This window comes from Falco punctatus (genome assembly GCF_963210335.1).
Source record: "Falco punctatus genome assembly, chromosome: 4".
Lineage (NCBI taxonomy): Eukaryota > Metazoa > Chordata > Aves > Falconiformes > Falconidae > Falco > Falco punctatus.
This window is the reverse complement of record NC_137583.1, coordinates 49,758,174-49,784,559: the sequence shown is the minus strand read 5'-3', so window position 1 is coordinate 49,784,559 and position 26,386 is coordinate 49,758,174. Positions and strand designations below refer to the sequence as shown.

The window sequence follows — 26,386 nt, the reverse complement described above, 5'->3', positions numbered from 1 at the left end:
GCATTCCTGGCTTGCACCACTCGGGCGCTGCTGCACGCTGGTGTGTTTTGTGGGGCTTCATTCAATGCGTTAAGGTAACTCATGGAGGCGCCCACTCGAGCTGGGGCGCTCTGCAGGGATGTGACAAGGGCCAGAGGCTTCCCTAGATAAGACAGGCCAGAATTAAATGAGAGGGAAAGCAAGCACGGAGCATGGGTGCAGCTTCCTAGCCCTGTTGCTGACCTTGAGTAGTGCAGCCTAAGACCCTGTACAGGCTGCTCTGGTGTCTGCTGGTTTGCAGGGCTCCACCAGCCCAAACAGTGACCTACCATCCTCCCAGCTTAGCTCTTAAATTCAGATGAGATCATGGCAGCAAGTGATGGATGGTTTTTTTTCTTTCTCTCCTCCTTTCTTAATCTCCCCTGGCTGGTGGGTCTGAGACACAGGATTCCTGCCAGAGCAAGGGAAGGGATTTGCTCATCTTCTGTCTTGCAAGCTCAAAACCAAATCCTCTTTATGGAGTTTAACCCCTCTGTTGGCTGGCAGGGCTGGAGCACCTGACAAGGAAATGGTCGGGGGAGAGATGCTGAAGGAACAGGCAGGTTGAACTAGAGAGATCAGGGAGGTCCAGGAGCGATGTCCCAGTGCCCTCCGTGGCCAGGGGGTGCACTCTGCCTTTGTGTTGGTCTTGATTGCAGCATGCTTGATCCTGGGGTGGAAAAAACACGCATGGAGGTGCTGATGGGCCTGTGGCTGTGGGAGCCACGTTGCCCTGTGTGCTGGCCAGTGGTGGGTCCTCATGGCAGGGTGGAGCATCCCTGGTGTGCCGAGGTTGGGTAAATGTCCTCCCGTGCAGTACTTCTGAGCAGGCTGCTGCAAAACCCAGGGAAGATAGCACTTACTAATAACCTTGATTGGCTTTACTTCCTGGTCACTAATCAGCAAGATGCAAGCTGTGGCGACGAGGCCAGCTCTATGGTGTGGACAAAGAAAGACAAGAATCTTTATCCTTCTTACTGCGGCTCAGGATCCCCGTCCTCGCTTGCTGGGGGATTTGCTGGTACAGTGGTGCTGTGCAGAGCAGCAAGACTCACCCTCCTGTTCCCACTGCTGCTTCTAACCCTCCCTAACTGAAGCACAATTTTACCTTTTTCATGGGGTATGAGGTAACAAAACAGATCATCAACTGCACTGATGCCGCAATGATTTTCATTTACCACCACATGGTAATTGGGCTAAACTTTACATATTTGCTTCACTACTTTTATTTCCTCTCATTTGTTTTTTGCTGATAAGTGGAGTGTGTGCAGGCAGCTCCATCCTTGCACAGGGACCGCGCACTCCTGTCTTGTCTCCCAGCCTGGCTAGCCAGGGACGTGCAGACAAGAGTGGCCATGTCACATCCAGGCCACAGAAGGAAATATATTTCTTTCCTTTTTTTGTTTCCCAAGGCTTTTGGCTTGTCTCTGTGTGGGCTTGAGCTGTTCCAGCCTCTGGAGTTTAATTGCCTTTTCCAGAATGAGAAAGCCAGAGCAGTCGTTATGCATGTCTTGGCCATGGGCAACCCTACAAATGATAAGCAGGGGGTCAAGTTTTCCTCTTAGTGTAAATCCAGACCAACTCGGTATTACTCAGCAGGAGCCCCTCTGGATTCAGTGGGGTGTGAGGGAGCAGGGTCCTTGCCTGGGTCTGTAGTGGTGGGTTGAAATTCTCCAGGGTGTTGTGTTTGGAGAGAGTTTGGGGGTTTGGTTTTGGCCTCAGGGGTGTGTATGTGTGATTTGGGGATCTTCTGGGTTATTTCTATTTATTGTAGCTCATATTATTGGGGATTGTGTCTACCTGGGGAAAAAAAGGAGTCGTGCAAAATCTGGACAAAGCTGGTGGTAGCGTTCCCCTCCCTGGGGTGATGCTGGTGGCAGAGGGGTGCCTGCGCCAGGGGGGTGAGCTCCTGTGGGAGCACCAGGAGGGTCTCGCTGCCACCGTCCCATGGGGCCCAGCAAGCTGCCTGGGTGCTCGGTATTGTGTTCAATGGAGAGCTCTGAGGAGCCCGAGCGCTGATGGAGGCAATTGATCAGCAATTGCCTGTAATGAGAAGGTTGTTCTTGCAAGAGGACTGGTGGCATCCTACACTGATCCAGCACTCTAAGCTGGAACTGATGAAGTACGCCCATCTTCCTAATTAACTTATTTTCTTTCATATTTTTTTCTGTCTTCTGCATGGGCTGATGAAGGCTGGCGAAGGATGCTTTACTTGGACACAAACTCAAAGCAGCAATGGGTGGGCAGGCTGTGTCGCTCAGCTGCAGTCCTGCCCCAGAGTGATGCGCTCTGTGGGAACTGGCCTCCCGTGCTCCTGGCCTGGCTGCTGGGGCTGGGAACCCACCACTTGTCCTCAGGGGAAGGTTTGCATGAGACTTTTTGGTAACAACCACCTGTTTTCTGAAGAAAGCAGGTTAAATTGCCCTCAGAGGGCAGCAGAAAGCTGTAGGAGCTGGAGGAAGGCCAGGCAGGTTTCTGTCAGCAGCTGAGCTGCCGTCAGTGAGGAGCAGCGTTGTCAGCCCCAGGAACAAGGTTTGACCCCTCCTGCTTGCACAGGGTTTTGGGGGTGAGGGGAGGGGGCCATCACTGCCTCCTGCTGCTGACAGGAAAAGGAGCCCCTGTGCAGACCTGGCAGAGGGTTTAGAGAGTGGAGAAGGCTGCAAGATGCAGCAGCATCCAAGTTGCCATGTGAAGGGAGCAGTAAGCCAAAGCTGGAGGGATTAGCCTGTTCGGAGGGACAGATGCCATTTGGATGGACTCTTTGCAGTACAGGTCATCTTCATGCCATGCTGAGAGTCAGGAAAGCACTGTTTCCTCATTGTTCAGTGTTTTTCTCACATGTTCTTAGTTTGACACACACAGATGTGAGTCCAGGAAGTCTTTCCCGGGAAGGTGGAGCGCTGATCTGATCCTTCATTTGATCTGGGATGGAAAAATGCTTTTTCTTAGCTTGGACTCCAGACATGAGAAAGACTGTTGTGGTTTTGCTGGCAGTGGGCTGTTGTTTGGTTGGGCTCTTTGTTGAGGTTTTTTTCTTTTTTTTCCCTTTTTTTTCTTTTGCTTTGTTTGAGTGGTGCTTGATATCTCTGATTTGGAAAAGGTCCAGTGATGATTATGGCTGCGTTGCCCAGGTCAGAGAAAGGACGGCTGTGATGGGGAGAGGTGTTAGTGCTCTTGCCAGTGCAAAAATTTCAGTGAAGACTTGCACTACACGACACAGACTGGCAGATTGCTAACAACCAACATGAGTGTAAATGATGTCAAGTCTCTTGCAAGAGATGGTGTGTGTATATATGAAGGAACTGCAGCCTGGGGCACTTGCTGTAGGTCAGAGTGGGCGTATATTCCTTTTCTTCAGACTTGTTCAGGAATCCCTACCTGCTGCAAACATTTGGGCCAAATTAAAAAAAGATTTTTGGTATTTTTTTTAAATCATGTATATCTTAGTTGGCAGTGTGCCTAGTGTCCCAAAGGCCAGTGTGGTTTGGTGCTGGTGCATGCTCCTTTGCTGCCTGGTGTTTCCCCACCAGTCTTGAGCAGGTTGCAATAACCCAGCATCACCCATCTGCTGGGCTCCCAGGCTTGGGATGCACATGCTTTGGGAGGGGAGGATGTTGGTGGTTTTCTCCTTGGCATTACTTTATTGCAGAAGATCGTGTTTATTCCCCTTGTGGAGGCTGGCTGGTGTTCTGTGCTGAGGATGCTGTGAGCTGAGACTGACGGACGATTATTTACCCAGTGCTGTTGGTGTGCACATGGCAAGCGCAGAGACGAGATGCAGTCTGTGCCCCAAGGAACTCCCAGTCTGTCAGGCAGCTAAGCTGGGGCTAATGATGAATGACTTCCTAAATAAATAAATAAAGCTCGAAGACCTGAAAAAAGAAATGTGAAGTATTACCCTGAACCACAAGGAAATGTAGTTGTCGATGATCACTGATGCTGTCTGGTGCTCGGCAGAGATCTGCGATGGTTTGTTGGTAAATTCTGAAGGATAGTGTACGTTTGCGTGCAGGGGAAGGGGATGGGGCAGAGGGGAGCCTGGGTGGGTTTCTTCCCTGCCTTGTGCCTTTGTGCATCCCAGCTCCTGCCCTGCATGCACAGAGGCAGAGGAGAAGCTATGTCTTTAGCTCAGCTCTGTGCTGGGCCCAGAAGGATGCTCCTGGGGTTTCTGGTTGCTCCGGCATTGCCTCCCTCTCACTGGTGGTGCCATGGTTGCTGCCACTAGCACAGGCTTTTTGCTCTGCCTTCACTGCAGCAGGGGTGGTCCTTCGGGGGTCCTCCCTGGGCTGCAGCCACAGCACCTCACAGCATGGTTGGGCTTGGGCTTAATAGGGGTGCATGCTGGCCATGGGAGTTGTGCTTCCTCCTCCTCCTCGTCATCATCATCCCCTCACTGCTGGTTGCCTCTGGCTATGGCAGTGTCCCCTCTGCCCCTGTCTGTGCTGCACCGCACCTGCGGAACGCTTCCTGGCCGCCACAGATGCATCACCGCTTGTCAGAGCTGTCACTGCAGGGAACGTGGTGGTGGGAAATTAATTTCTCCTGACCATTCGAACCCAACGGGGAGCTCTCCTGTCTCATTTCTCCTCCGGTGACCACAGCTTAACCCTTTCTGTGCCATCACGCCGCTGGGCAGGGAGTAGCATCTCTTGCAACACCCGCAGTGCTGAACCCCAAAATGCCCCTCGTGCCTATTGCTTGGCGACAGTGCTGGGCACTTTGCACGCAGGAGGACCAGGAATGCTGCAGGGACAGAAAAAGCGTGTGCATGTGTGCGTGCAAACACAGCGAGAGGCAGTATGACTTCATGCTCAGAGTGCTGTCTTAGTGTGCAGTTTATTCTGGTTTCTCACGTTGTAAAAAGGGATAATACTGTCATATTAAAGCACTTGGAGATCTGGGGATGAAAAGCAAAGTATAGGACCAAGACAGTTCTGATCAAAGCTCTTTTTTCTCCATCTGTGTTTGTTTCCCCACGGAAGATAATACTCTGCCTCATACTTGTAAATATATGTTTTTTTAAGATCTGAGTAACTCCCTGATAGATAAACAGTCATGCTTAGCTCTGAAGGATCTCTACTGGCCGCTCTAAATGCGGTTGCCAAGACCATGGCCTGTGTTTTGAAGTGGGTTGGTCTGACACCTCCTTTTTCAGGCAGACTCATGCGTTTTGAGATCAGTCCTTCCTGCACAGCCCTTGGAGCCGGGCACCTAAAGCCACCAGTTAGTCTGGAGATGAGCTTTGCCGGTGAATGGGGTTTGTATTTGGTTTATTAAGCTTTATTGAAGCACTGTGGGGGAGGTGGGTCCTGTGGGAGATGGGAGCGCGGCAGTCCCACGTGCCCCAGCAGAGACTGGTCCTCTGAGCAGCAACAGGCTCCCCCACACCTGGGGTGTCTTTGCTGAGGTGAAGAGGCCCAGAAGACAAAGTCATTTTAGGGGCTTTGCTGGCCTGATGAGGGCGATTCGGGAGGCTCGGGGTGAGGGGGCTGCAGAGCATTAGGAGTTTCCCTGTTGTGGGGGAAGGATGTGCATGGTTCTGGCAGCAGGTCTCGCTGGGACTTTTAGCATTTCTCTTTTGTGGCTGGCAGGTTTCTTTTGTTTTTTTTCTCTCCCATAAGCTAACCCTGTGAGCGGCAGCAACAATACCATTGCGTGCAGACCCTGCTCTCTGGGTGAACTTCCTCAGGGGCTCTCCTGTCTAACCAAGATTTGAGGTCGAGTGGCTGCTTTCTGAGCAGGGGCATCAGCAGCATCTTCCTCTCTGCGCCCCCACTGGCTTTCAAATTCCTGATAGGGAACCACGATGGCTGTGGTTTACCCACCCCCCCCACCCCCCCACCCCCCCCCGTTAAATAGGGTCAGCGTGTTAGTGCGTGGGAAGGGGGAAACGAGCGTCAGAAACACATACTTGGAAGCTCGTGTCTTCATGCTGTGTTTCTTACATGAAAAGAGGCTAATACTTGCAAACAAAGCGACCTGAGTGTGGAGACACGGGCCGTGCAGGCTTCCAGGATAGCATTGCCTGTTGGCATCTCCTTGCTCCCCAGCGCCCATGGGGACCTGGGCCAGGTCCAAGCAGGCAGCTGCCCGCGTTGCATGAGCCACCAGCACTGGCAGCCCCGTCCCAGCGCTGGCGGGATTGGGTTTGCCGAGGGCAGGGTGTTAGGTAGGAGCAAGACAGAAACGTGGGGTAGGAAATTTAAATTTCATCTCTCCCCTCCCCAGGGGAGGTGACAAATGAGCTAGTGGTTGTGCTAAAAGCTTTTCTTCTTTCTTTAAAGAGGTTGCTGGGAGGAAATGAAGTGACCCACTGACCTTTGTTAATACGCAGCACAAACTAAGCTGGTGCTGCTGGAAGGAAGAGAGCCCTCAGTTGCAGCCCTCTGCCTGCAAGGTGTTTGCTTCGATTGATATGTCTAATGGGAGTAATTCTCCCGCAGCAGCTACTGAAAATGAAGATGTTTAATCATCCGCTAGATCTGTGTGGAACTTTTTGCAGAGAATTTTTTTTAAAGTCACCCTTCTCCTTTTCACATGCAGGTGAAACAGAAGAGAAGCCCAAGTGCTTTTTTTGTGACATTTTTTCAGGTTGTAATATTCTAATTAATCTGAAATGAAGGTGTGGTCCCTCCCTCCTGTTTTTTTTGTAAATGCTGAGCAAACATTTTGATCACTGGCTCCATGGGGATTAAGAAAAAGTAACATGTGGCAAAATACCTGCATAGCTCTGACCCATCCTGGTGCCTGTAACTGTGCAGACACTTGTTTTTAGCAGCATTTCCCACAGGCTCCCTCTTTAAGCATCCGCGACCAAGCTAACCAAACTTACCTGTAAATAAAGCCCCCTCCTCTTATCCCCTCGGATACCCGAAGTAGCTTAAGGGAGTTAGGTGTCCAGCACCCTCTGAAATGGAAGTTGCTGGGAGGAAGATCTTCAAAAGCATCTTAGCAGCTTAGGTTAAGTCCCTTTGACTCTCAATGGAACTTAAGCTCTTAAGAAATGTAGGCCCTTCTGAGCATTTTACCCTTTGTGCCTGGCACCCTTGGGTCCCTGGAGATCCCTAGCTCGGTACTGGCTGGAGGAGCCACAGTGGGAAGCTGCTTGCAAATGCTTCTTAGTTTTATTATTTTTAATAATACTCTTCAAGATCCTGTGCTCAGCACTTACAAGATGTACACATGTACGTACTTAGAGCTAGAGATCAGGCAGTGCACAAGAATGAATGCCTAGCAGGAGCTCTTTTACTGTAAGAATTAATCTTATTCCTGAAATGTGACCGTATCTAGCACAAATCTGACCCCGTTGGGGGCCATGGCTTCACTTAATTGCATTCTTTAGCAAGGATTGAGGTCTATTAGGTAGTTTGCTTGTGTTGCAGGAGACCCTGTGCCAGAGAATTTAGTGAGGGTTTGCAGGTCCGTGGAGCAGCTCAGGAAAGCTGCCATTATGTTTACTCATATGGTGCCAGGAGCTTGGCTGGGTGCTCAGCAGACAGGCAGGAGGAGCGATGCAAACCTGCTTCAAAGAGCATAGACAAGGTAAGCTGTGCCCATGCAGAGGAGGAGAGAGAATGGGTGATAGAGCCCTTGTGATTTGAGCATTTATCAAAGCAATTCCTACCTGAATTCAGCACCACTGGGAGGGCAGGAGAGCCTTCTTGCATGGTAGCTGGGTTTCCAAATGTTGCGTGTTCTGCCTTGTAGGCAGGAATCGTGTGTGGGTAAGAGTCTGTTTGCAGTCTTCCTATTGGCAGGGCGCTACCGGGAAGGCAGAGCAAACTCCTGTCCCAGCTGCTCCTTGATGCCCGCAGGGGAACCAGGTGGGCGCACAACTTGCTGTCCTGAAAATCCCATATCTGGGGGAGACAGCCAGTGATGTACCTGCTCTGAAGGCTGAGTTGCTGGATTGAAGCTGACATGTCCTAATATCTCTGCCAGCACTTTCTGTCTCCATCAAGGGCTCAGGAAGCACATTAGCACCGGAGCGGAAGTGTCACCCTCTGGCATCTCCTGCTCTAATCTTGGAGATGTTGCTATATCCCCTTTACCAGACCTTCTCTATTGGAGCCCATTATATGGCATGAAAAGCCACACTAGATCCGGGACAAGACCTTCTCTATCTCTATCTTTACCAGACCTTCTCTATTGGAGCCTGTTATATGGCATGAAAAGCCACGCTAGGTATGTGACAGCAGAGCTGCCAGGCTCCTCTCTTTGGAGGAGGCAGAACGTTTCTCTGACATGCCTGCATTCAGCTCAGTTATCCGGGGGACTTTGGGGGCATGCTGCATGGGGCAGCATAGCTCTTGGCTACTCTGAGCTGTGGAAGGTCACTGGTGCCACATCTGGAGAGCAGATGAGGCTCAAGGAGATGTTTGGTAGCATTTACTGGGGCTGCGGGGGGGATATTGCTCTGATAAAGAAAAACAGTAGTTTCTGAAATGCTGACTCAATTAGCCCTATGTTGTTGTTTTTTTTAAATCTAGAGAGCTAAAATGGTTGGGGGGATGCTTGCTCTTTCAGACTCCTGCCCTCTCCCCCTCCAGCCTCTCTGGTGGGAACTAGGAGCTGCATGACTGAAGCAGGGAGAAGGGAGAGCCAGTGAACAGCAACTCAGTTCCATTTGTTGTGCTGGCATTGATACCACATCCCCAGTTTAATTAACAATTACCATCACAGCTATTCATAATGTTCCCGGTCTCTGCTCGCCTCTGACAACAACAAAAGAAACCCCAGCGCGCTGTTCTGTGCCCTTGGAACCCTGTGAACCCCACATTAAGTCTGGCTGGAGCCTCTGTGTGTTTCTCTGAGTGCATCTAGAACAAACATTTGAAGAGATTCCCAGTGGTATAATTCAGATTTTTTCTCTTTTTTGTAAGAGTATCGGTATTTATGCTTGGTTTTCACGAGCCAGCACTGAAGCACAATGGATCTAGACTAGCACAGAGCACACAGCAGAGGCTTTGTAATCCTCAAAGTGCAAGTCCAAAGCTCCTTGCTGAAAAGTTGCTCTTTAGGGCTGAGTGCATATGGGGACTTCTTGTTTATCCTGGCTTTTCCTTTAATTCTGTACAGTTCAGCCTTGGAGAGTTAATGGGACAGAAAAAGATTAAAATGCCCCTTCACATGGCCTGTCCCGATGGTCTTATACCCTAATGTGTATCAGAAAGCTTAAGCAACCTCACTATCCCCTTACTCCTTTTAAAGCCTTTGATCACTGTACAATATCTCCTACCTGGCTTTTCTCCAAAAGGTGATAAACCCCGGTTTTGATTTTTAATTGGGGTAGCTGATAGCAGGAAGGAATCCGTACAGATCTGAGAACATCCTTCACAGAACTCTAACCCATTATTCTGGTGCTCAGAGCATGTCTGATGGAGGAACCTCTTAGCTGCCGACCCTGTGAGGGGGTTGTGACAGCAGTTTTCACTCTATTTTCATCCCTTCTGGGGCAAAGCTTGTCTCTATCACTGAAGGAAGCATTTACCAGTATTGACACACAGGACTGGGGTAGTTGCTAAGAATACAGCTCCCTTAATGCCATTCCAGCTTTGCAAAAGGATCAGGATAAAGCTGTAAGCAGGCAGCTCCGTTTGGAGTCGGGAGTTGTCTCCATGGAAATGTGCCGGCAGGGCAAGGGGAGCAGGCTGGTGCTGAGCTTGCTCCGCTGTCGCAGCTGTGCTAATGTGCTGGTGCTTTCCTGCAGCCACGTTCGTCCACATCCAGGGCAGAAGCGGTCAGGAGAAAATCTCTCCTGCACATCCCTTGCAAGTTGTTTGTTTGCTGTGCCTTTTGGTCCATCAGGATCAATGGTGGTACCCCCTGCTCCAGGTTTTGTCTCCTCCAGCTTTGTGTTAGCTCAGTAACGCCGTTCCTCTGTGTGTTGCGGGTGGGGAAACTGGGGCACCGAGCAGCGTAGGGACTCTCAGCCGTGCAGCATAGCTGCTGTAATCCCAGCTACGGTGAGAAGCCTGGGAGACTTGCGAGCATGCATTTGCCTTGCAGGAGGGGCTCTGGAGCACCTACGCTGATTCCAGGGCTGAGGTTCAGGCTGGCTGCATTGGGGTGAGTGCTGCACAGCACAGAGCCTGCCTCTGCAGGAAAGAAATCCCTCCCCCAGATGCACGGATCCTCAGCAAACAAAAGGGAACACGGGAGACATCTCCTGCTTCATCTTCCCTCTTGTGGGGGATTTTTTTTCTTCCTTTCTGGGTTTTTCATGAGTGAGGTTTCAGTTTTTCTTTGCCTGCCCTGTGCTTTTGTGGAAGAATCGCCCTTTAAGAGGGTCCCTGAGCCCTGTCGGGTCAGATCCCTTCACACCTCATTGCGTGTGTGCTGCTTGGCCAGCGCTGCCTTTCTCCTCTGTTGGGGAGGGGAGAGAAGCTGATGGGTGTTAAACTTCAAACACAGGCTCTGTGCAGTTGGTGCCTTCTGATTACGCTTTTCTTTCTTGTGCTGTTCCCTCCCTTTGTGTGAGTGCATGCACAGAAATGCGCCGTTACCTGCTGAGGCAGGGAGGCTGGAGCAGGCTGGCCTCATGCCCCCACCAGTCTGCTTGGCGATGGAGCTGGCCAAGTCCTTTGTGGTATCAAGGCGAAGGACTGCCTGGCCTCCCCACAGAGGCCGTGCACAGCAGTCGCTTTCTGGGGACCCTGCTGCCGCTCTGGGCACTGCTCAGCTGCCCCCTCCCTCTGCAATGTCGGCTGCCCTCGTCCTCCCTCCAAGTGCTCACCCCTTTGCCTTTGTGCGTACGCAGGTGCTGACAACGCTGGGGAGACGCTGTGAGTCCTGCTGACCCGGAGCCTTCCTGGCTGGAGCTAAAGGCCATTGCAGAGGATGAGGATCCTTCCCAGCCCTGGGATGTCTTCGCTGGTCTCCCTCGTGAACCTTCTCTCCGTGCTGCTGATAGGGTGCATAGCTGAAAGTAAGTGACTCTGCTGTTCCTCTGCTCCTTATTTTCACCCATGCTTTGCAGGAACAAGCCTTAATGCTTAGAGCCAGCAAAGTATCCCCCTGTCCTTTTTAGCATCAAAGAAGTGCTTACTACCTGATCATGTATCTTAATTTTCCAGCGTCTTTAGCTTTCCACCAGTGCCTTCCTGTTGTTCCCAGTCCTGTCTTAGAGGGACGCAGGGCAGCTATGTCCTCACAGCCTGCGTTGAATCTCAAGTTGCACCTAAGACTGCCAGAGAGCTGGAGAGAAGGGGAGGGAACTGCCTGACAGCTCTTGCCAGAGCCTTCCTCCCCCTTCTCCCGGCCCCATCTTCACCCAGCTCACCCATATTGTCCTCTCCTGCTCTTGCCTTTCAGGCATCTGTCAGACACTAGTGACCGTTGTCATGTTACTTGCTGGGGCTGGATTCAAAACAGCATCCAAAGAAAGAGCATTATGTTTCTCCTTCCCCTGAGTGAACCAGTTCCAGTTTAACACCGTTTTTATCTTTCACTGCCTTTCAGTTCTTGCTGTAAAAAATGAAAACGGGAAGAAAAAAAAAGTTAAAATCTTCAGTGACTTGAATGTAATGTTCCTTCGACACGAAGGCTGATCACTTGGGATCAGTGGGGAATAGACTTTTCCAAGCTGATTGAATTATGACTTTTTTTTCTTCCCCAGCAAAGCTGCTTGAAGCTGGTGAGAGGGCTGCTTTGGTCAGTGTAGCCCTTGACAGCTTTTAACGTAATCGCTTCGTTATCAGGTTTTATTAAGATGATGCGGTCACCGAGGATTGAATGGATCCTCGACCTTTTGTTGCTGGGAGATTTTTTTCTTGAACATTGCTTTCTCTCTTCACTGCGGTAAGCGAGCGGGGTTATATTTGCCATTGCCATGATCGAGTTTTGTTCGGTTCATGTTCAGCCCCCCTTTGGTGGGACAAATGTCCTTGTGAGGAAAGGTAATGTTTCCTTTTGTTCTTTTTCATTTAGTGAGCCCGGGAAGTGAGCTGGGCTCCCGGGGGATTCACTATATATGGCCATTTTTTTGGCATGTAGCTGTGGGTCAGTCCATACCTCAAATGGTGCCACTAGTGTTCAGAAAGACATACCCAGGCTTCAGTTTGAGCTGCCCATCTTGAGCAGCAGGAGCAGTGCAGTGGTTGGCAGCAAGGAACCGAGCATGAGCCTTTTGCCCAAGTGTTTATTCCAGGGTCCTACTTGGATGTTGCAGCCGATGCTCTTGTATTCTGTCTGAGCAGCCAACGTGGATGGTTAAAGCCAGCTGCTGTGTTCCACCTGGGCTGCGGTGGCCTTGGTGGCTTGTGAAAGTGGGCACTGCTGGGAGGTAGGCTGCTACCTGCATTGGCTCCTACAAAAGCAGGAGGCTGCAAAGCAGAAATCTCCATTCCTGGCTCTTTGTGCAGTAGAGTCAGGAGGGGAGGGGATGCAACAGTGGAAAATCCAGTGTCAGGGCTCCAGAGTCGCATTCTTGCCACTGGTTTGCTGCAACACTCCTGGCCAAATCACTTTGTCCTCCTTTTTACAAAACAAGCAATGCAGCTTTGCAAGCGCAGATGGAGATTTGTGTGTGCAAGTGCCTCTCTGTTTAAGTAGAGCCCTGATTCATCTGCTGTGATGTCTTGAGTGCCTGTGAGAACTGAGGTCCTCTTTTCTTTTAAGTGTACACCAAGCCATGTGTGCTCACTGCTGGGAGTGGGCACTCTGCAGAATCAAAGCTCCACAAAATCATGGCTGTGTGGCTTCAGTTTTTCTGTGTGTTTGGTTTTCCTGGGAAGGAACGAGCACCTTGTCTGTCCCTGTCTTCTGTGGGGCAAGACTTGCTCAGAGGTTCCAGCAGAGCTGGGAGATCCCACATGCTGTCTGACTGCTACGAAGCACTTTTGGTGGAAATGTGCCCTCAGGAAGGGCTGATGCTCATCAGACACAGAAGGCACCAGTTGTGTGGCCCAAGCCCCGCTGAAATCTGTCACTGCTCAGCAGACACCTTGCCGCTAGCAGCCAAGTTTCTCCCTCCTGTAGTTCTGCAGTGTCCTTGGATTCTGAACAGTGAGGTTTTGCGCTTTTTTTTTCCTCTTGCTGCTCACAGATGTACATACAGGAACTTTGCAGGTTGCAGGACTCGGTGTCCAAGGCAGGGCTGCTCTTATCTGCTTGATGCGCAGGTGAAGTTGGCCAAGCGGTGTCTCTTCTCCTAACCTGTAGAGCATGTCAGCATCTCCCTGACCTGTTTGCCCTTGGGGATGCTCCCCATTATGTTGCCAGTTGTTTGAACTGCTCTGCAGCTGTTGTTCTCTGCCTGGTAATGATGAGTTGAGAGCTCCTGGTTTTGGAGGGGCTGCCGAATCCTGCCTGGAGGAGGCCTGGCCTGTGCCAGGCCAGTCAGTAGCATCTGAGCTGGTCTGCAGTGCTCCCCACTGAGGCGTGCAAACAGCAAACAGCTTTGTCTGTCACAACTGCAGAGACTGTGTGAGGACCTGTCACTCTGTTCTGACAATGTCCTCTCCCATCAGATGGCCCTGGGCTCTGTCACACTGCCTCTCGCGTAATCCCTTGGCCAGCTTCCATTTGGCTGGCACTTGCCACGACGCTGACCCGATTTCCTGCCCTAATTCACCAGGGGGGCTGCCAAGGCATTACAGCCCCCCAGGGCGTGCGATGCCAGGCAGTGCCGGGGTGGTGCCCCTGTGGGGGCCGGAAGCCTGTATCACAGGTGGGAACCCCCTGGGCTGCTGGCTCCTGGAGGGCACCACCTTCCCAGCATCGCCGGCAAAGTGTGGGGCTGAACGCTTGAACTTGCCTCCTCTTCCAGTGCGGCACTGGAGGAGCTGCGGCCTCTGCAATCAAAGGACCATTAAAATACTTCCCTTGTTTCCGAGGCTAATTGATCTCAGTTAGTGATTTAAATCTTTCTATGGCAGGAACATTCTATTTAAAGGAAACTGCTATTTAAATTAAAAAACCAAAGCGCCACACTGCTTTCTGCCTACTGTTCTTCCCTGTGAAGCTGAAGAGGATAATAATTGAAAGGTATAAAGCAGACCTGTTTCTTCTCTTTTTCTTGGGTTGCATATGGACACTTTCTTTGTTTCTTCTGTTTGGTCAAGGGCAGCCGTAGAACTGGAAATTGCTAACTGTGATTATTTTCAATGGCTTCACATTCAATGGAATGTATTAGCGTTTTGTTAAGAATTTAGCTGGTCGTGTGAGTAACGTTAATCGGCATTACTGCAGTGAGTTAAGGGAGGCCTTTCCCAAGAGCTGTGCCTTGCTGTGCTGCACTGCACAGCCAAGGAGGCAGATCTTGTGCCCCTTTGAGCTGATAGCAAACCAGACAGCACAGACAGGTGAGGTCTGGGTATGGGTCCAGGGAGGGGAACAGTTTCCGAAATTGCTGACGTACTTGGGCACGGAACCAAGCCTTGCTGTTTCCCGGTCATGCACCCAGCCCTAGTCATAAAATCCCTGCAGTGAGCACCTTAAAGCATCTCATTTTGTGCAGAATCAGTCTCGTCTGGCTGGCTGTGGCTGGGCAGGATGTTTTCCTGCCCGCACTGGGCAGGGTGCAGCTGCATTTGACTGGGGTTTAGGGCAGTGGTCAGGTACTCCTGCCCTCCTGTGCTATCTGAAGGAACAACATGCCCACTTTAAGTGCTCCTCAGTTGCAGATAAAAAGCCACTTATGGTATAGAAATGGGGTAATTTTTATAACTGAAATCAGCATGCTCGCTGTTTTCAAGTGGATTTTTCCATTGATTAAACCTTTGCGTTTTACAGTAGTGCTTTGCTAATTGGTACTTTGCATATACAGAAGGCTGGCATGTGGCTCTCTCCATCCCAGCAAAGATTTAATAGCAGATGCAGTAGTGAACATTACTTATTACTTAGGTTTCCTTCCTTTTATAAATCACATTATAGAACGCTTACTAGCACACTCTGAAGTATTACCATAAATAATTAAATCTAAATTGCAATTGACAAAATAAAAGAATAAAGCCCTTTTTATGATGCATTACCCTGGCTTGCTTTCCTTTTAATTGCCCTTGCTCCACCATTAATTTGCAGAACACAGTAATTCATGCCACGTGCATGTGTGCGGGAGGCTCTTGCGCTCCGTGAGCTGCAGTGCATCCGTGGAGGCTGGCAGCAGATGGCAGTAAGGGTTGCACCATGCACGCGGGGATGGAAAACAAGTGCTGTGGGTTGGGAGAGGAGCTCCTGTAGGTCCATGTTCAGGTTGACAAAGTGGTACTGCATTTTGGGAGCTGATGCAGTGAAAAAAGCTGTGTGGAACGTGTGTGCTCCATGGTGTGAGATGTAGGAGCTGGTGGCTGGCTGCAAGACTTGCCTTGCTGAGATCCAGATCACAGTGACTTACAGGTGTATCTGATTCCTCTCCTCTGAATGGTCCTGTGCTCTTATCCACAGAGGATTAGCGTCTACAGCAGAGCTCACAGCATTTAGCTCTGAAGGTCCTAGTTTTGATCTGTTGTTGGCCAAGACAGCAGTTGTCAGATAAAATGGCAGTAAAAATCAAGGAGGCTCCATCTTAGGACTTGATAGACATGTTGACATCAGTAGGAAGTGAATTGTTCTGCATTGTGGGAGAAAGTTGCTCCATTTATGAGTGTTGGAGACTGATTCATGACAATGCAACAGTGCTGTCCTAAGAGAAGGAAGATGCCGAAATGTGGTGAGGCTGAACTGCCCCACGAGCAATTGAGGTGTATGACAGTGTACCTGCTGGGGGCTGAGGAGCTGGGGGGATGCTGTGGAAAGGCTCTTTTCCCTTGGTGAATGTGGGCTGTAGCAGTGTGCAACAGAAGTGAAGGTGGGGACCTCTGGGAGGTTGTGTAGTCGGTTGGTAGGTGGTGGAGTTTCTACTTGGTGTTGCGCATTGTTCCTTCAGTGAGTAGGGTCTTAACAGTGTGCAACAGGAGGCACCATCTGAATTGCATCCTCCCAGAAGGCAGAGATCCCTGCTGCCCTGCCCTGGATCCACGTGCTGCTTGTGTTCCCCATGCACCAGTTGCCTTTGTAGGCAAGGAGACACCTCGCTGTCCTTGTTTCTGAATTGCCCTTTCCTTTGCCACCATCTCCCTCTGCCAGCTGCGATCCAGGCTGTGGTTGCTGAGGGTTCTGGACTAGTTGTTCCACTCAAGGACACCAAATGAAGCCTCTGTATCACCTTCTTTAAGTGCCTGATTGAATTAAACCTTGCCTGCCTGGATTGAGTGGTGTGTTTCTCTTTTTCTGTGTGTCTTTTATTTTTTAGATAACTTGAATTGTAAAGTTTGTGTCTTCTATAGGACCTGAAGAGGAAATAAATCATCTTTTGAAAGAGCTTCCTTGGGGGCAGGGAGGGCTGTCACCTCCCAGGTCTCAGCTGTGCCCCACGCTGTGAATGCTTATTAGATTAATCTCTGCTGAGGAGCACCTGGGGACAGCAGCAGCTACGGGTGTTTGGGACCCAGTCATGGGTGTCTCCTGATAAAGGATGTTTTCCCAAACAGAGGTTCTTGCTCAGCTTCATTAGATGTCTAAGTTAGGGGAAAAGAGCATCTGTTTGTTGTGTAAACAAGCAGCTTGTGTGAAAATGTCATCTACAAAGTGTTTGTGATAGAGAAAATCTTCGCCATACCTGGATGCCAAGACTAGGGCTTTTACTCTGTGTCAGGCTTTACCAGAAAGCCAATACTTACTTCTTTGTGACTTTTCCCTTTGGGTGTCCTTTTCACCCAACAGTTCTTGCACACGCTTCCAGGAAGGACAGGATCTTTCTGGTGTTGCACCAAGACCCTGGGTCACATCAGCTTTTCATCTGCCTGGCAAGGTCTGCGTGGTTGTGTCTTTTCAAGACAGGATAGATAGGAAAATTCTGGGTCACTAAAGGGAATCTGCGAGGGTATTCCCACCCTTTTTGTGGCCTGGCAAGCCCGATATTATTCTTAGAAGGCAAGCAGAGTGTTTTTCAAGGACACCCGACCAGAGGAATGTCGTTCTTCAGTGTGTGTGGGATGGAATCTGGGCTCAAATTGGCCTGTGAGACACATCCAAAGAACAGTTTTATTTACTCTGTGCCAGTCTTCCCCTCCAGTCAAGGATGTTCTCTTGCAACATAATTGGTCCCAGTTCCCACCTTAGAAAGCTATGATGTTCTCTGCACTGCAGCTGCCTTTAATTTTGGGGGATTATTAAAGTTCATTAAAATAGTCACGTTTTATACTATCTGCTGCACGTGGTGGAGCTAACCATCATCCAGCCTATGGGCCAGGTACTAGAACAGGAGTCAGGAGCGTCCTCGCTCCATGGGTACACCTTCCCAACCCTCCTTCCCCCCTTTTGCTTGTCTAGATTTGCTTTTTTGACCAAGGACTACTCTTGCCATGTTGTTGTCCGCTGTAATTAGTCTCAGCCTTGGTTTGGGGTTCTCATACTGCAAACGCTAAATAGTCATGTTACAGTTTGGCAGAGGAGGCGCCTGTTCCGTCCAAGGGCACAGCAGATAACAGCGTGACTGTGGAAGAGATCACAGCTAACCTAAACCTGAAGATTGCCAGGAGAGAGCATTATAAATATATTTTGGATGTCTACTGCTAGGACTTTGAAAGGGCATACTGCAGTGAGTGATTTAAACAGTTGACAAGAAGGAGCATGAATTGACCTGTTTTTACAGTATCCTTCTGTAGAGAATTTTTCGCATGTCCCATCTTGCTTGTTGCAGACATGACACATTACTGTTTCATACGAGCTTGGTTAAAACCAATGCCGCTAGCTTAATCTGTAATGCACAGAATTATTTCTGTTTCCTTTTGAGGCTGAGAGGAAAAGCAAAGCTTTAAAGAGGAAAAAAATAAATAGAAGGAGCTGCAACTGGTTTAGCATTCTACAAAGTTTCTCTGAGTCCTCCAAACCTTTAATTGACTCAGGAGCATAAAATTGAGAAGGGGAGAGAGTGAGCGAGTGTGCGGAGTGACGTGAGCGATTTGAATAATTTATTGTCCTTTGAAGTTGCAAGAGAAATTTCAGCTGCCTTGGGGAGTAATTTCTCCCTGTTCTGAAAGGGTTTCTCCTTGTTTTAAACTCATTCAGAGGATGATAGTTTTGCATTTTCTGCATAATTAATGAGCATACCTCCCCCCACTCTCATACAACCTCTGAAGAGTGGTGGGGTGATGAAACTTGGTGGTTTTTTTAATTAATAAAATCAAATTAATTTGGCTATGTCATCTTCCTCCCTCAACTCCGTTAGAATTTATAGATTTATTTATAAATTAGTCTGAGCACAGTGTTAGGAGGGCTGTCACTTACAAATCTTTAGCCTGGACTTTGATTTGTTTGAGTGAATTTCTAAAAAGATGGTGTAGGTTTTTTTCAGTTCAGCTGTTAAAGATCACCTTGAGACTGACTCTCATGGGATCACCCACTGAGCCAGGAAGATCCTTCAGCTCTTCGTTTTTCTTTGTCTGTCTGCACGAGCAGGATCTGTTTGGTTTTGAGAGCCTTCTCTGTGGTTTTTTTCTTTGTAAGTGCTGTGATACTCCCCTTTCCTTGCAAGACCTGCTAATTGTAGTTAATTCCAATAGCTGCCACTTGAGGGACCGCCTTCACCTGAGAGGGGAAGGCATCTTCTGCCCTGGTGCCTGAAGGGGCTGTATTACAGCCTTCTGATAAGAAGCCATCCCTTGCCTCCCTTGGCAGGTGTCAAACATGAACAGAAACCTGTCCTAATAAAAAAAAAGAAAAGCTCACCTTCCTCAATTGCTGTCTTTGATAGAAGAATTTAAGGGGTCCTTGCTGCTGCTTTTTCGTGTTTCCATTTCTCTCTCGCTCATGTGTTGCGTTATTTTTCTCGCTCACTGAATCTCTAGTTACGCCAAAGCTGAATTTGGTAGGTTCCCACCACTGTCAGTTCTCAGCACTGTTGTTGCATTCTCCCTTTTTTTTCTTCTTTTGTGTTGATGTGCTTGCTACAAATCTGAATGATGAGTATGGTGGTTAAGAGACAGAAATTGTAATGACTTGTGTGGTAGGAGTCAAAGTTCATGATCATTAAAGGTTGTGTTCATCCATTAATCGTGGCTTTGGTAGGTTTTGGTTTCTTGTTTTCAAGATCTCCCATCCTGAGCTCCCTTGACATCCCAGCCTCAATACTAATAGGCAGTACAAGCTCACAATATACCGTTAAGACCCAGGGTAAGATGCTTCAAGCTTGTATACCCAGAATCTCCTTTTGTTGCATGGAAAATGTGGGCTGAGAGCTCTTACCAGAGGTCGGATAGGAATGATGTAACAAGCTTTTGAAAATACCTCAAATTCTGTGCTCTAGGAATTGTACCTTACCCTTTTCCTGTAGACCAGACTTCCTCTCTTGCCTGAAAGAGAAGCAGACAACAGCTAGTAAGTGGAAGTAATATATCTTTTATTTACAGGAGTAAAAAAGCAGCGTTTTATCAGATGATATTTTATTTATCTGGTGTGCCTTTCATCCCCAAATGATCCCTACATATATGCATTAGCTAGCAAATCTTGGTTGAGATCGTTCATCTGCTGTAGTGCTGCAGCCCCTTCTGAGCTGGCAGTACAAGGCAGGAGACCTAGCTGTGTTTACATTTTGCAAAGGTCTTTGTCATATCACTAAACCAAGGATCAGAACTGATCTCCCTGATGACATCCTTGGGGCTTCTAGCACTGTTCTTCCTCTGAAAGACCATGAGATGCAGAAGCTTGTAGCAGTTTGTTTTCCCCATTGCTGCTGACTCTGCTGTCACTTCTCGGTGGCTCAGGACCTCTGCTGGGCTATATTAAGATGGCACGGCCCCCTGGGAGTTGTGATCTTTGCTCGTTAGGCTTTTTCTTCTTTCAGGCTTGTCCCATAGGAGGTGGTTTTTCATGTTCTGGTATCCCCCCTGGACTCTGATTCTTTGGTGGCTTAAACAGAGCAGCGGAGGTTGAGTACAGAGCCAAGTCTTTTCTAGGTAGTGGGTGAATCGAGCTTCTCCAGGATGCCAGTATCGATGACACAGCTGGAGCAGAAGCTGTCCTAGTAACATGGCAAGGGGAGGGAGAGCTCCCTGCCTTAAGCTTCTAATGTCAAACAATCTGGGATTGCTGTTGTGACATTGATGGACAAGGGGCTCTCATTAAGTGGCCAGGATAACTCCTTGGGTTTCTTGTTCTTTCTCTGCTCTGGGTTATTATGCCTTGTTATAGGGCTTGTGGACAAATACGAATGAGATGTTGTTACAGTTGACTGAAAGTGCTTGTGTACCCCCAGGGTCCTCTGGACACGTTGCTGAGGCTGCATGTGCTCCTGTGCTTGCTGGCCCCTCAATGGCTGATCCCAGGGCTACCATCTTGTCTGCTTCAGCTCTTGCTGATCACAAGGAACAACTTTCTTCCTGGCATTGTGTTGTAGTGCCAGAAGGTGAATGAGTATCCTGGCCAGAGGGCCATCAGCATTATCACTTTCTCCTTTGCCCCTCAATTTGATTTGTACCAGGAAGGGAGGGTGGAACCGCCATGCGCTGGGTGCAGGCAGCAAGCACAAGGAGATGTGGTTAGCACACCTCAAGTGCTCTCCATCTGAATTCGTAAGAGAAGGGAGGTGGGGAAACTGAGGCACGGGAAGAGGAGGTTTGTGGAGTGGGGCCACAGAATGCATTGAAAGCAAACTCAGTCTTGTATTTTCTACATCATGTTCCCTCTTGCACATACTTCATATGCTGCTAAATGCTGCTTCTTTTCCATCCTTTCTTGCCTTATGTGCAGAGTCCATTTTGATGCTGGCACCAGCTGCCTGCCATGTTCGCTGTCCTTTACTGCCAAAATACAGATCCCTTCACCCCTAATGTTAATCCTTCATTTTTCATTCATTAAACTGAAGCTCACATGGTGCTCTGGGCTTCTACCAGGTCACGGCTTTCACAGGATGGGTGGTTTCTGATGTGTGCACACTGCATGGCTCGAGGCACCAGGTACATTTTCGTGTGTTAGGGAGGGAGGGAATAAGAAGGTCCAGAATACCGTCCCACTCCCTGTAGGACAGGGACAGCTCTCCATCCTGCCCTGTAGAGCAGTTTGCATCCTGTATATGTGTATCCCTACAGTGTGCTCTATACATTTGCATAAATCACAGCTGGAAGAACATTTTCCTTGGCTCTGTCAGGGTGCCAGTCACTGGGGCTGGTACTGGGGCTGATCTGTGGCAGTGACAAATATCATTTGTGCTATGGAGGGAGGCAGATCCTTTCCATACATATGGATGTACGATGGTAGCCTGGAGAAGTCCTGCCGAAACTGGATGACTTTGTACTAGCTGCTGTTCCCATGCGATAAGGCACTGTCCCATCCCTGAAAACTAGCAGTTTAAATAGACCAGAAGGAAGGATTATGCTTCCCCTCCAGCAGGCAGGATAACGTGGTTTTTCTCACCTTGGGTGTCAGAACTAGGAATAGATCTCCGATAGCCTCAGTCTCATCCTGCCTCCACTACTGGAGGCTCGTACCTGCTCTTCCAGAGGGTCTGTATCTGAGTGCATTGCTAATAGGAGCCTGAAGGCTGTACGGAGGTGCCAGATCCCCAAAATTACAAGCCTCATGGCAAGAACAGCTTGGCGCAGTGCTGGCTACGAAAGGTCTGCTGCCTCATCCTGGCTGAGGGGAAAGGTGGGAGCTGGCAGCACGGGCAGGCGTCGGAAGGGAGCAGGTGCCGGGGTTGTTGGACAGCCAGTGTAGGAAAGATGGATGAAATGAGTTATTGATCTTTCTCACCCATTTTCTGTTTGTGTTAAATCCTGTCCTGGGTTGCCTCCTTCACTTCTGTCCTTCCCTCTCTGGGGCCTTGCAAGAAAGGAGAAGAGGTCATCTTTCAAGTGACATTCCCTCATGTCCAACAGGGAACAGCCTGCATTCACCTGTGTATAGCCCAGCTTTTCTGAGTCAGGTAAGGGCTTTCGTGGATCAGCAGCAGGGGAATAGCAAGGTGGAAGTACTTCAATTCCAAAAAAATACCTCGTCTTTTTTTTTTTACCCTCCTTTCCCCAACCTTGCCAGTCCCATCTCCCTGAAGGGAGCCAAGAGCTGCTGACAGTAAGAGGAAGTTTCTGTCTGAAGCCTATAATTATCCTGTCTGCCTTCCCAGAAAAGGCCAGTTGGGGAGCGAGCGTGCTTCTGTTTCATGGACCAGCCCTGTGTTCTCCTGCCTCCCCAATTACTGCTTAATGGACTTTTTATGATGATAAGACGACTGGGTTGGGGAGAAGTTATTGACGGGGAAATGGAATATAATTCACTCCCTGTTTGTTTGTTCTGTCAGAAAACCCTCATTTTAATTTTATTTGTGAGGCACTGAGAAACAGCCCTTGGAAAAAAAGTGCAAAATCTGTCAGTAAAACCCTGGATTTCATGGGAACCAGAGCCTCTGCAGGACCTCTCCAAGGGGTGTTTTCAATCTTATTGAGTGTCTCCATAGAGACCCTCCCCACAGCCTGCATCAGTCTGCTCCCACTTTGCAGCTCTCGCTCCTCTCGTGAAGAAAAATGTGAATTATGGAGCCATCTTTCTTGCCTCTACCCCTCTTGCAAGCTCCCCCGCTCCCTAATGCTGCTGCTTTGAAATGCGTACCCATTCCAAACATTGCATTCTTGCTCCCCACTCTCCATCTGTCTCAAATTTGGCTGCTCTCTCCTGTTTTCATCTGCTCTGTGGCTTGTCTGCTTTATCTAATCTTCACTTCCTTGCTCTGGCTCTGAACACCTCCCTCCTCTCCATCTTGCTCCAGTTCTCTTGCATTTTCCCTGTTGATCTCTTCTGTCCTTATCCTCACTGATTTTCCCATCCTTTCCACACTCTGCTCCCCTCTTTAGCTTCCCTGTTCATTGGTGTGGCAAAGCTGTTCCTCTGCTCCGCTGGCCATGCTTCCCAGTCTGTCCCCAGCTGCTCAGTGCTCCCATCTCGATCCCTCAAATGCAGGGCATGCATCTGCTGCATGCGAGCAGACCGTAGCAGCGCATGTGTGTAAAACACGTTTCCTAATCCAGCGAACACTCAGTGCCTGGCCAAACCTGGAGCTCACTTTCCCAGAGAGGTTTTTGGGAGGGGAGATGAAAGCACTACCACCCAGGGCTGTAGCTGGGGGAGCAGCTTGTGCTCCTTCTCCGATGGTGAGCCTATTAGCAGTTATGGAAAACAGAGATGGAGTTTCACTACATCAGCAGAAAGTTTAAGCCCAAAAACCACAGGGAAGGGGGAGGAGGAAGAGCAGGAGAAGACAGGGGGGTTGACCCTTTGCATGCTGTTGAGAATGCCATTGGATTCCTTCCTGGTTGCTCTCGAAGTTAGAAGAGGGTGAGTGACATATGATGAGAGATGTCTCTGTTCAAGCTAACATGGCCTGGTTATTGGGAGATTGCAAAGCTTTTGTCTGGGTTTTGTTTTTTATCTTCTTCTCCCACCAAGAAGTACATGTGGGAGAAGGTCTCTAACTTCTGTCTCTAGCGGGTTTTTTGTGTGGTTGTTTTCTTTTTGTTTGTATTACGATATTTAGAGGCTGTAGTTGTGTGCAATACCACCTAGGGTGTTGAGTGCTGAACAGATCTATTCTGAAACCATCCTTTGCTCCAAATTGCTTGTAGTGTCTAGACCAAGGCAGGCAGGCAGGTGTGAGAAACGACGATTGTCACCTCTGCGCTGCGTGTGGCAGACTGAGGTGCAGGGAAGGGTGTGTGTCCAAGGTCAGCTGAATTCGTGTCAGAGCCAGAGATCTGAATCCCGATTGTAGGAATCATCTGGAGCCTGGAGGAGCAGACTGGGGTGTGCTAACGCTAACAGCAAATTAACATTGACCACGTGTGGCTTAATGGTCTCATCTTTTACCTTTGCTCTTGAAAGGCAGAACTGCACGTATATGTGTGTATATATATGCACAAAAAAGGGTGAATTTTGATCAGTTGAGCATTTTTGAGCTAGGATAAAAGTTGTCACTGGCTAAGATGCCCTGAATGTCTCTTGTAGTGTGGGCATGCTCTCACGGTGGGCTGCTCTGCAGGGAAATGTTGGGCTCAGCTGACATTTTGTGGGGCCGTTTGTTGAAGGTCAGCCAGGAGCAGTGAGCAAAAAGATGGCTGCGGCACTTGTTTAGGAAGGCTATGATAAGCCAGCTAAACAGCAAGAAAATGGCCTGGCTGCTGTGCTTTTGCTTTCGTTTCTGTGGCAGGTCTTGGGTATGGCATTGAGCCGGCTCCATTCCCCATGGTGGAGATGGTGAGGGTTTATTCACCAGTGAAGGGGGAGCTGAAGCTTCGTGTGCCATCACTGTGGGTCAGCAGGACCAGCACGTGGGCCTCCTCCACAGTGATGACAACGGGGTCCAGGGCACCGAAAATGGAAGCAAAACCTTTTAAAATACATGTTCTCTAGCTGGCTTTCTTTTGTTTCCATGGATTGCTGTCACTGTGGGCGATAGGCCCTGTCAGCCAGGTTCACACTGCTCCCTGTGCTGGGGCCAGATGAAAGAATAAGGGCTTTGTCTTTATTTGTGGCCCGTTGTTGGGCTGCTTCCCTGGGGGTGGCGGGAGGGGGCTGCAGAAGGCGGAGGTGTTAAGCGCAGAGGTGAATTTCGCCGTCTAAAATCCACGGTGGGTCCTTGCTGGGGGACTGGGGGTGAGGGGGGTGAGCGGGGGGTCAAGAGGAAGCAGAGATATGGAGGCGCCTCTCTGCAGCCCCCTCAGGGAGAGCCTGCGGGGCAGAGGGTCAGCTCACACACACTGCCCATTCCCTCCCACAGCTGGGGCAAATAATACAGTAATTGTGGTCAGAGGCCATCCTCTGGGCCCCTGTGGGGCGAGACAGGCCTGTCACTAAGGCAGTGACACCTCCAGGCCTCCCTGTGGGGCGCAGGATGAAGGGGACATGGTGGACATATTGTCGCTCTCCCTGTGGGAGCAGCTTTCTGCCTTGGAGCTGCCGCAGAGCTGGCAGGCTGCAGCTCGGGAGGGAGGAGCTGTTTAGTTCGCAGTTGGGTCTCCTGGCCATTTTGGCAGCGAGGTGTGTGGGGTCTTCTCTTTCCTCATGGCGGAGAGGTGGAGGGCGGCGTGCTGCCGGCTGGTCCTGTGCCTGTCGGGGCGGAGGGTTTCACCTCAGAAGCCCCGCAGTGGAGGGCAGGTTCTGGCCGTGTCACCCAGGCCGGGGCGGCAGTTTGCGGGCTGCTCCGTGTGGCCCATGCCAGGCCTTGCCCAGAGTGCCTCCTGTTCCTGAGCCAGCCCTGGAGCCATGCGGCTGGGGGGTGTTGGGGTACCCACCTGGCACAAGATGCTTGGAGAATCAATCTTGTCTCAGAAAGACCCAGGGGAGTCAGTGTCTCCTCGCCGTGACCTGCCTCTCTCCTTACCCCCTTGGGGCTAACCCGGGTCAGTCTTCCCTGAAGTGACCCAGGGAGCTGGGCAGTGGGCTGGCGGCTGCCATGCCAGTGTCACACAGCCTGTGGCACCGCCAGGGCTTCGTTCAGCTGCCTTGGCTGAGCCGGTGTGAGTTTTCCTCTCAGCTTTTCAGGCTCTCTCCCATTTTGTGGCTGGAGCGTACCGGGGTAGTGTGGAGAAAGCTGCTCCTGCCCCATGTTGTGGTCTGCGAGGCCAAATGTCTCGTCCTTGTCCCTCTGTGAATCCACCTGCAGTGCTGCAGAACCACCACCAGCTCTGCCGGGACACCAGGCTTGCAGGAAGCAAGGGGGAAGGTCCTGTGGTGCAAGTTCTTAACTCTGCTTTTTCTTTTTCTCTCCTCCACATCCTGCTCCCCTTTAGCTGTCAGCTCAGGTATATTGAGCCCATTTGTGCTCCTGCCTCTACCACCCTGAAATCCCCTCTGGATTCTCCATCCCTTTCTCTTCAGCTTTTGATGTTTCAGACAGGCATATGGTGGCTGGCTGGCCTGTCTCCCTCGCTCCTTGTCCGTCACCCACTGTTCACCATAGCATCAGTTCGTGAGGGACATTTGGGTTTAAAGGGTGAGATGTCCCCTCCTTTTCCCCACTCCTACGTCTTTCAAGCTTCTTTACAGCAAAGCTTCTCAGGCTGTTTTGTCATCTGTGTATCGTTAGCAGGGAGATATTGGGGTTTTTTTTTACATGACTGTGTTTGAAGAACTTCTGCTTTGGTGTTACATGAAAGAAGGAAGGAAGGAGAGGTGAGGCAGCACCATTTTCCTTTTCTGTGATGAAAGCCGCCTTGCTGTGCAGCCCTTGTACGTGGGCTGATGTCATACCATGCTCCTCTAGTGCGTGTGCCTCGGCGATGAGTAGGAGACCCCACCTTATACCTTGCAGCTTCTGCTCAAAGTCTACCTTAGAATTCACAAAATCCCAGCAGCAAATGTGCGTCATGTCCCTTCTGAAGAGATGCCAGCGCCACCCGTGTTC

At 49.9% G+C, this 26,386-nt stretch overlaps 1 protein-coding gene and 1 long non-coding RNA gene across 12 annotated transcripts in view; one reads left to right on the top strand and one right to left on the bottom strand.

Annotated features, from left to right (window-relative positions):
- Positions 1 to 26,386, top strand: part of PTPRS (protein tyrosine phosphatase receptor type S) — a 187,616-nt gene that overhangs the window by 77,190 nt on the left and 84,040 nt on the right. For 9 of the 11 annotated variants that reach the window (XM_080382499.1, XM_080382504.1, XM_080382508.1 and 6 more), the window contains one exon: positions 10,778 to 10,945. In XM_080382499.1, the coding sequence (XP_080238625.1) occupies positions 10,858 to 10,945 (88 nt within the window). In that variant the 5' untranslated portion in view covers positions 10,778 to 10,857. Of the gene's footprint in view, positions 1 to 3,857; positions 3,996 to 10,473; positions 10,494 to 10,777; positions 10,946 to 26,386 lie in introns of those variants that run through there. The other 2 variants (XM_080382505.1, XM_080382507.1) reach the window with 2 other exon arrangements.
- On the bottom strand, positions 1,175 to 7,760 carry LOC308061913. Its single transcript, XR_013927389.1, has 2 exons — positions 7,643 to 7,760; positions 1,175 to 3,890 (listed from the first exon to the last, which is right to left on the bottom strand). It is a non-coding gene; the product is annotated as an uncharacterized lncRNA (long non-coding RNA).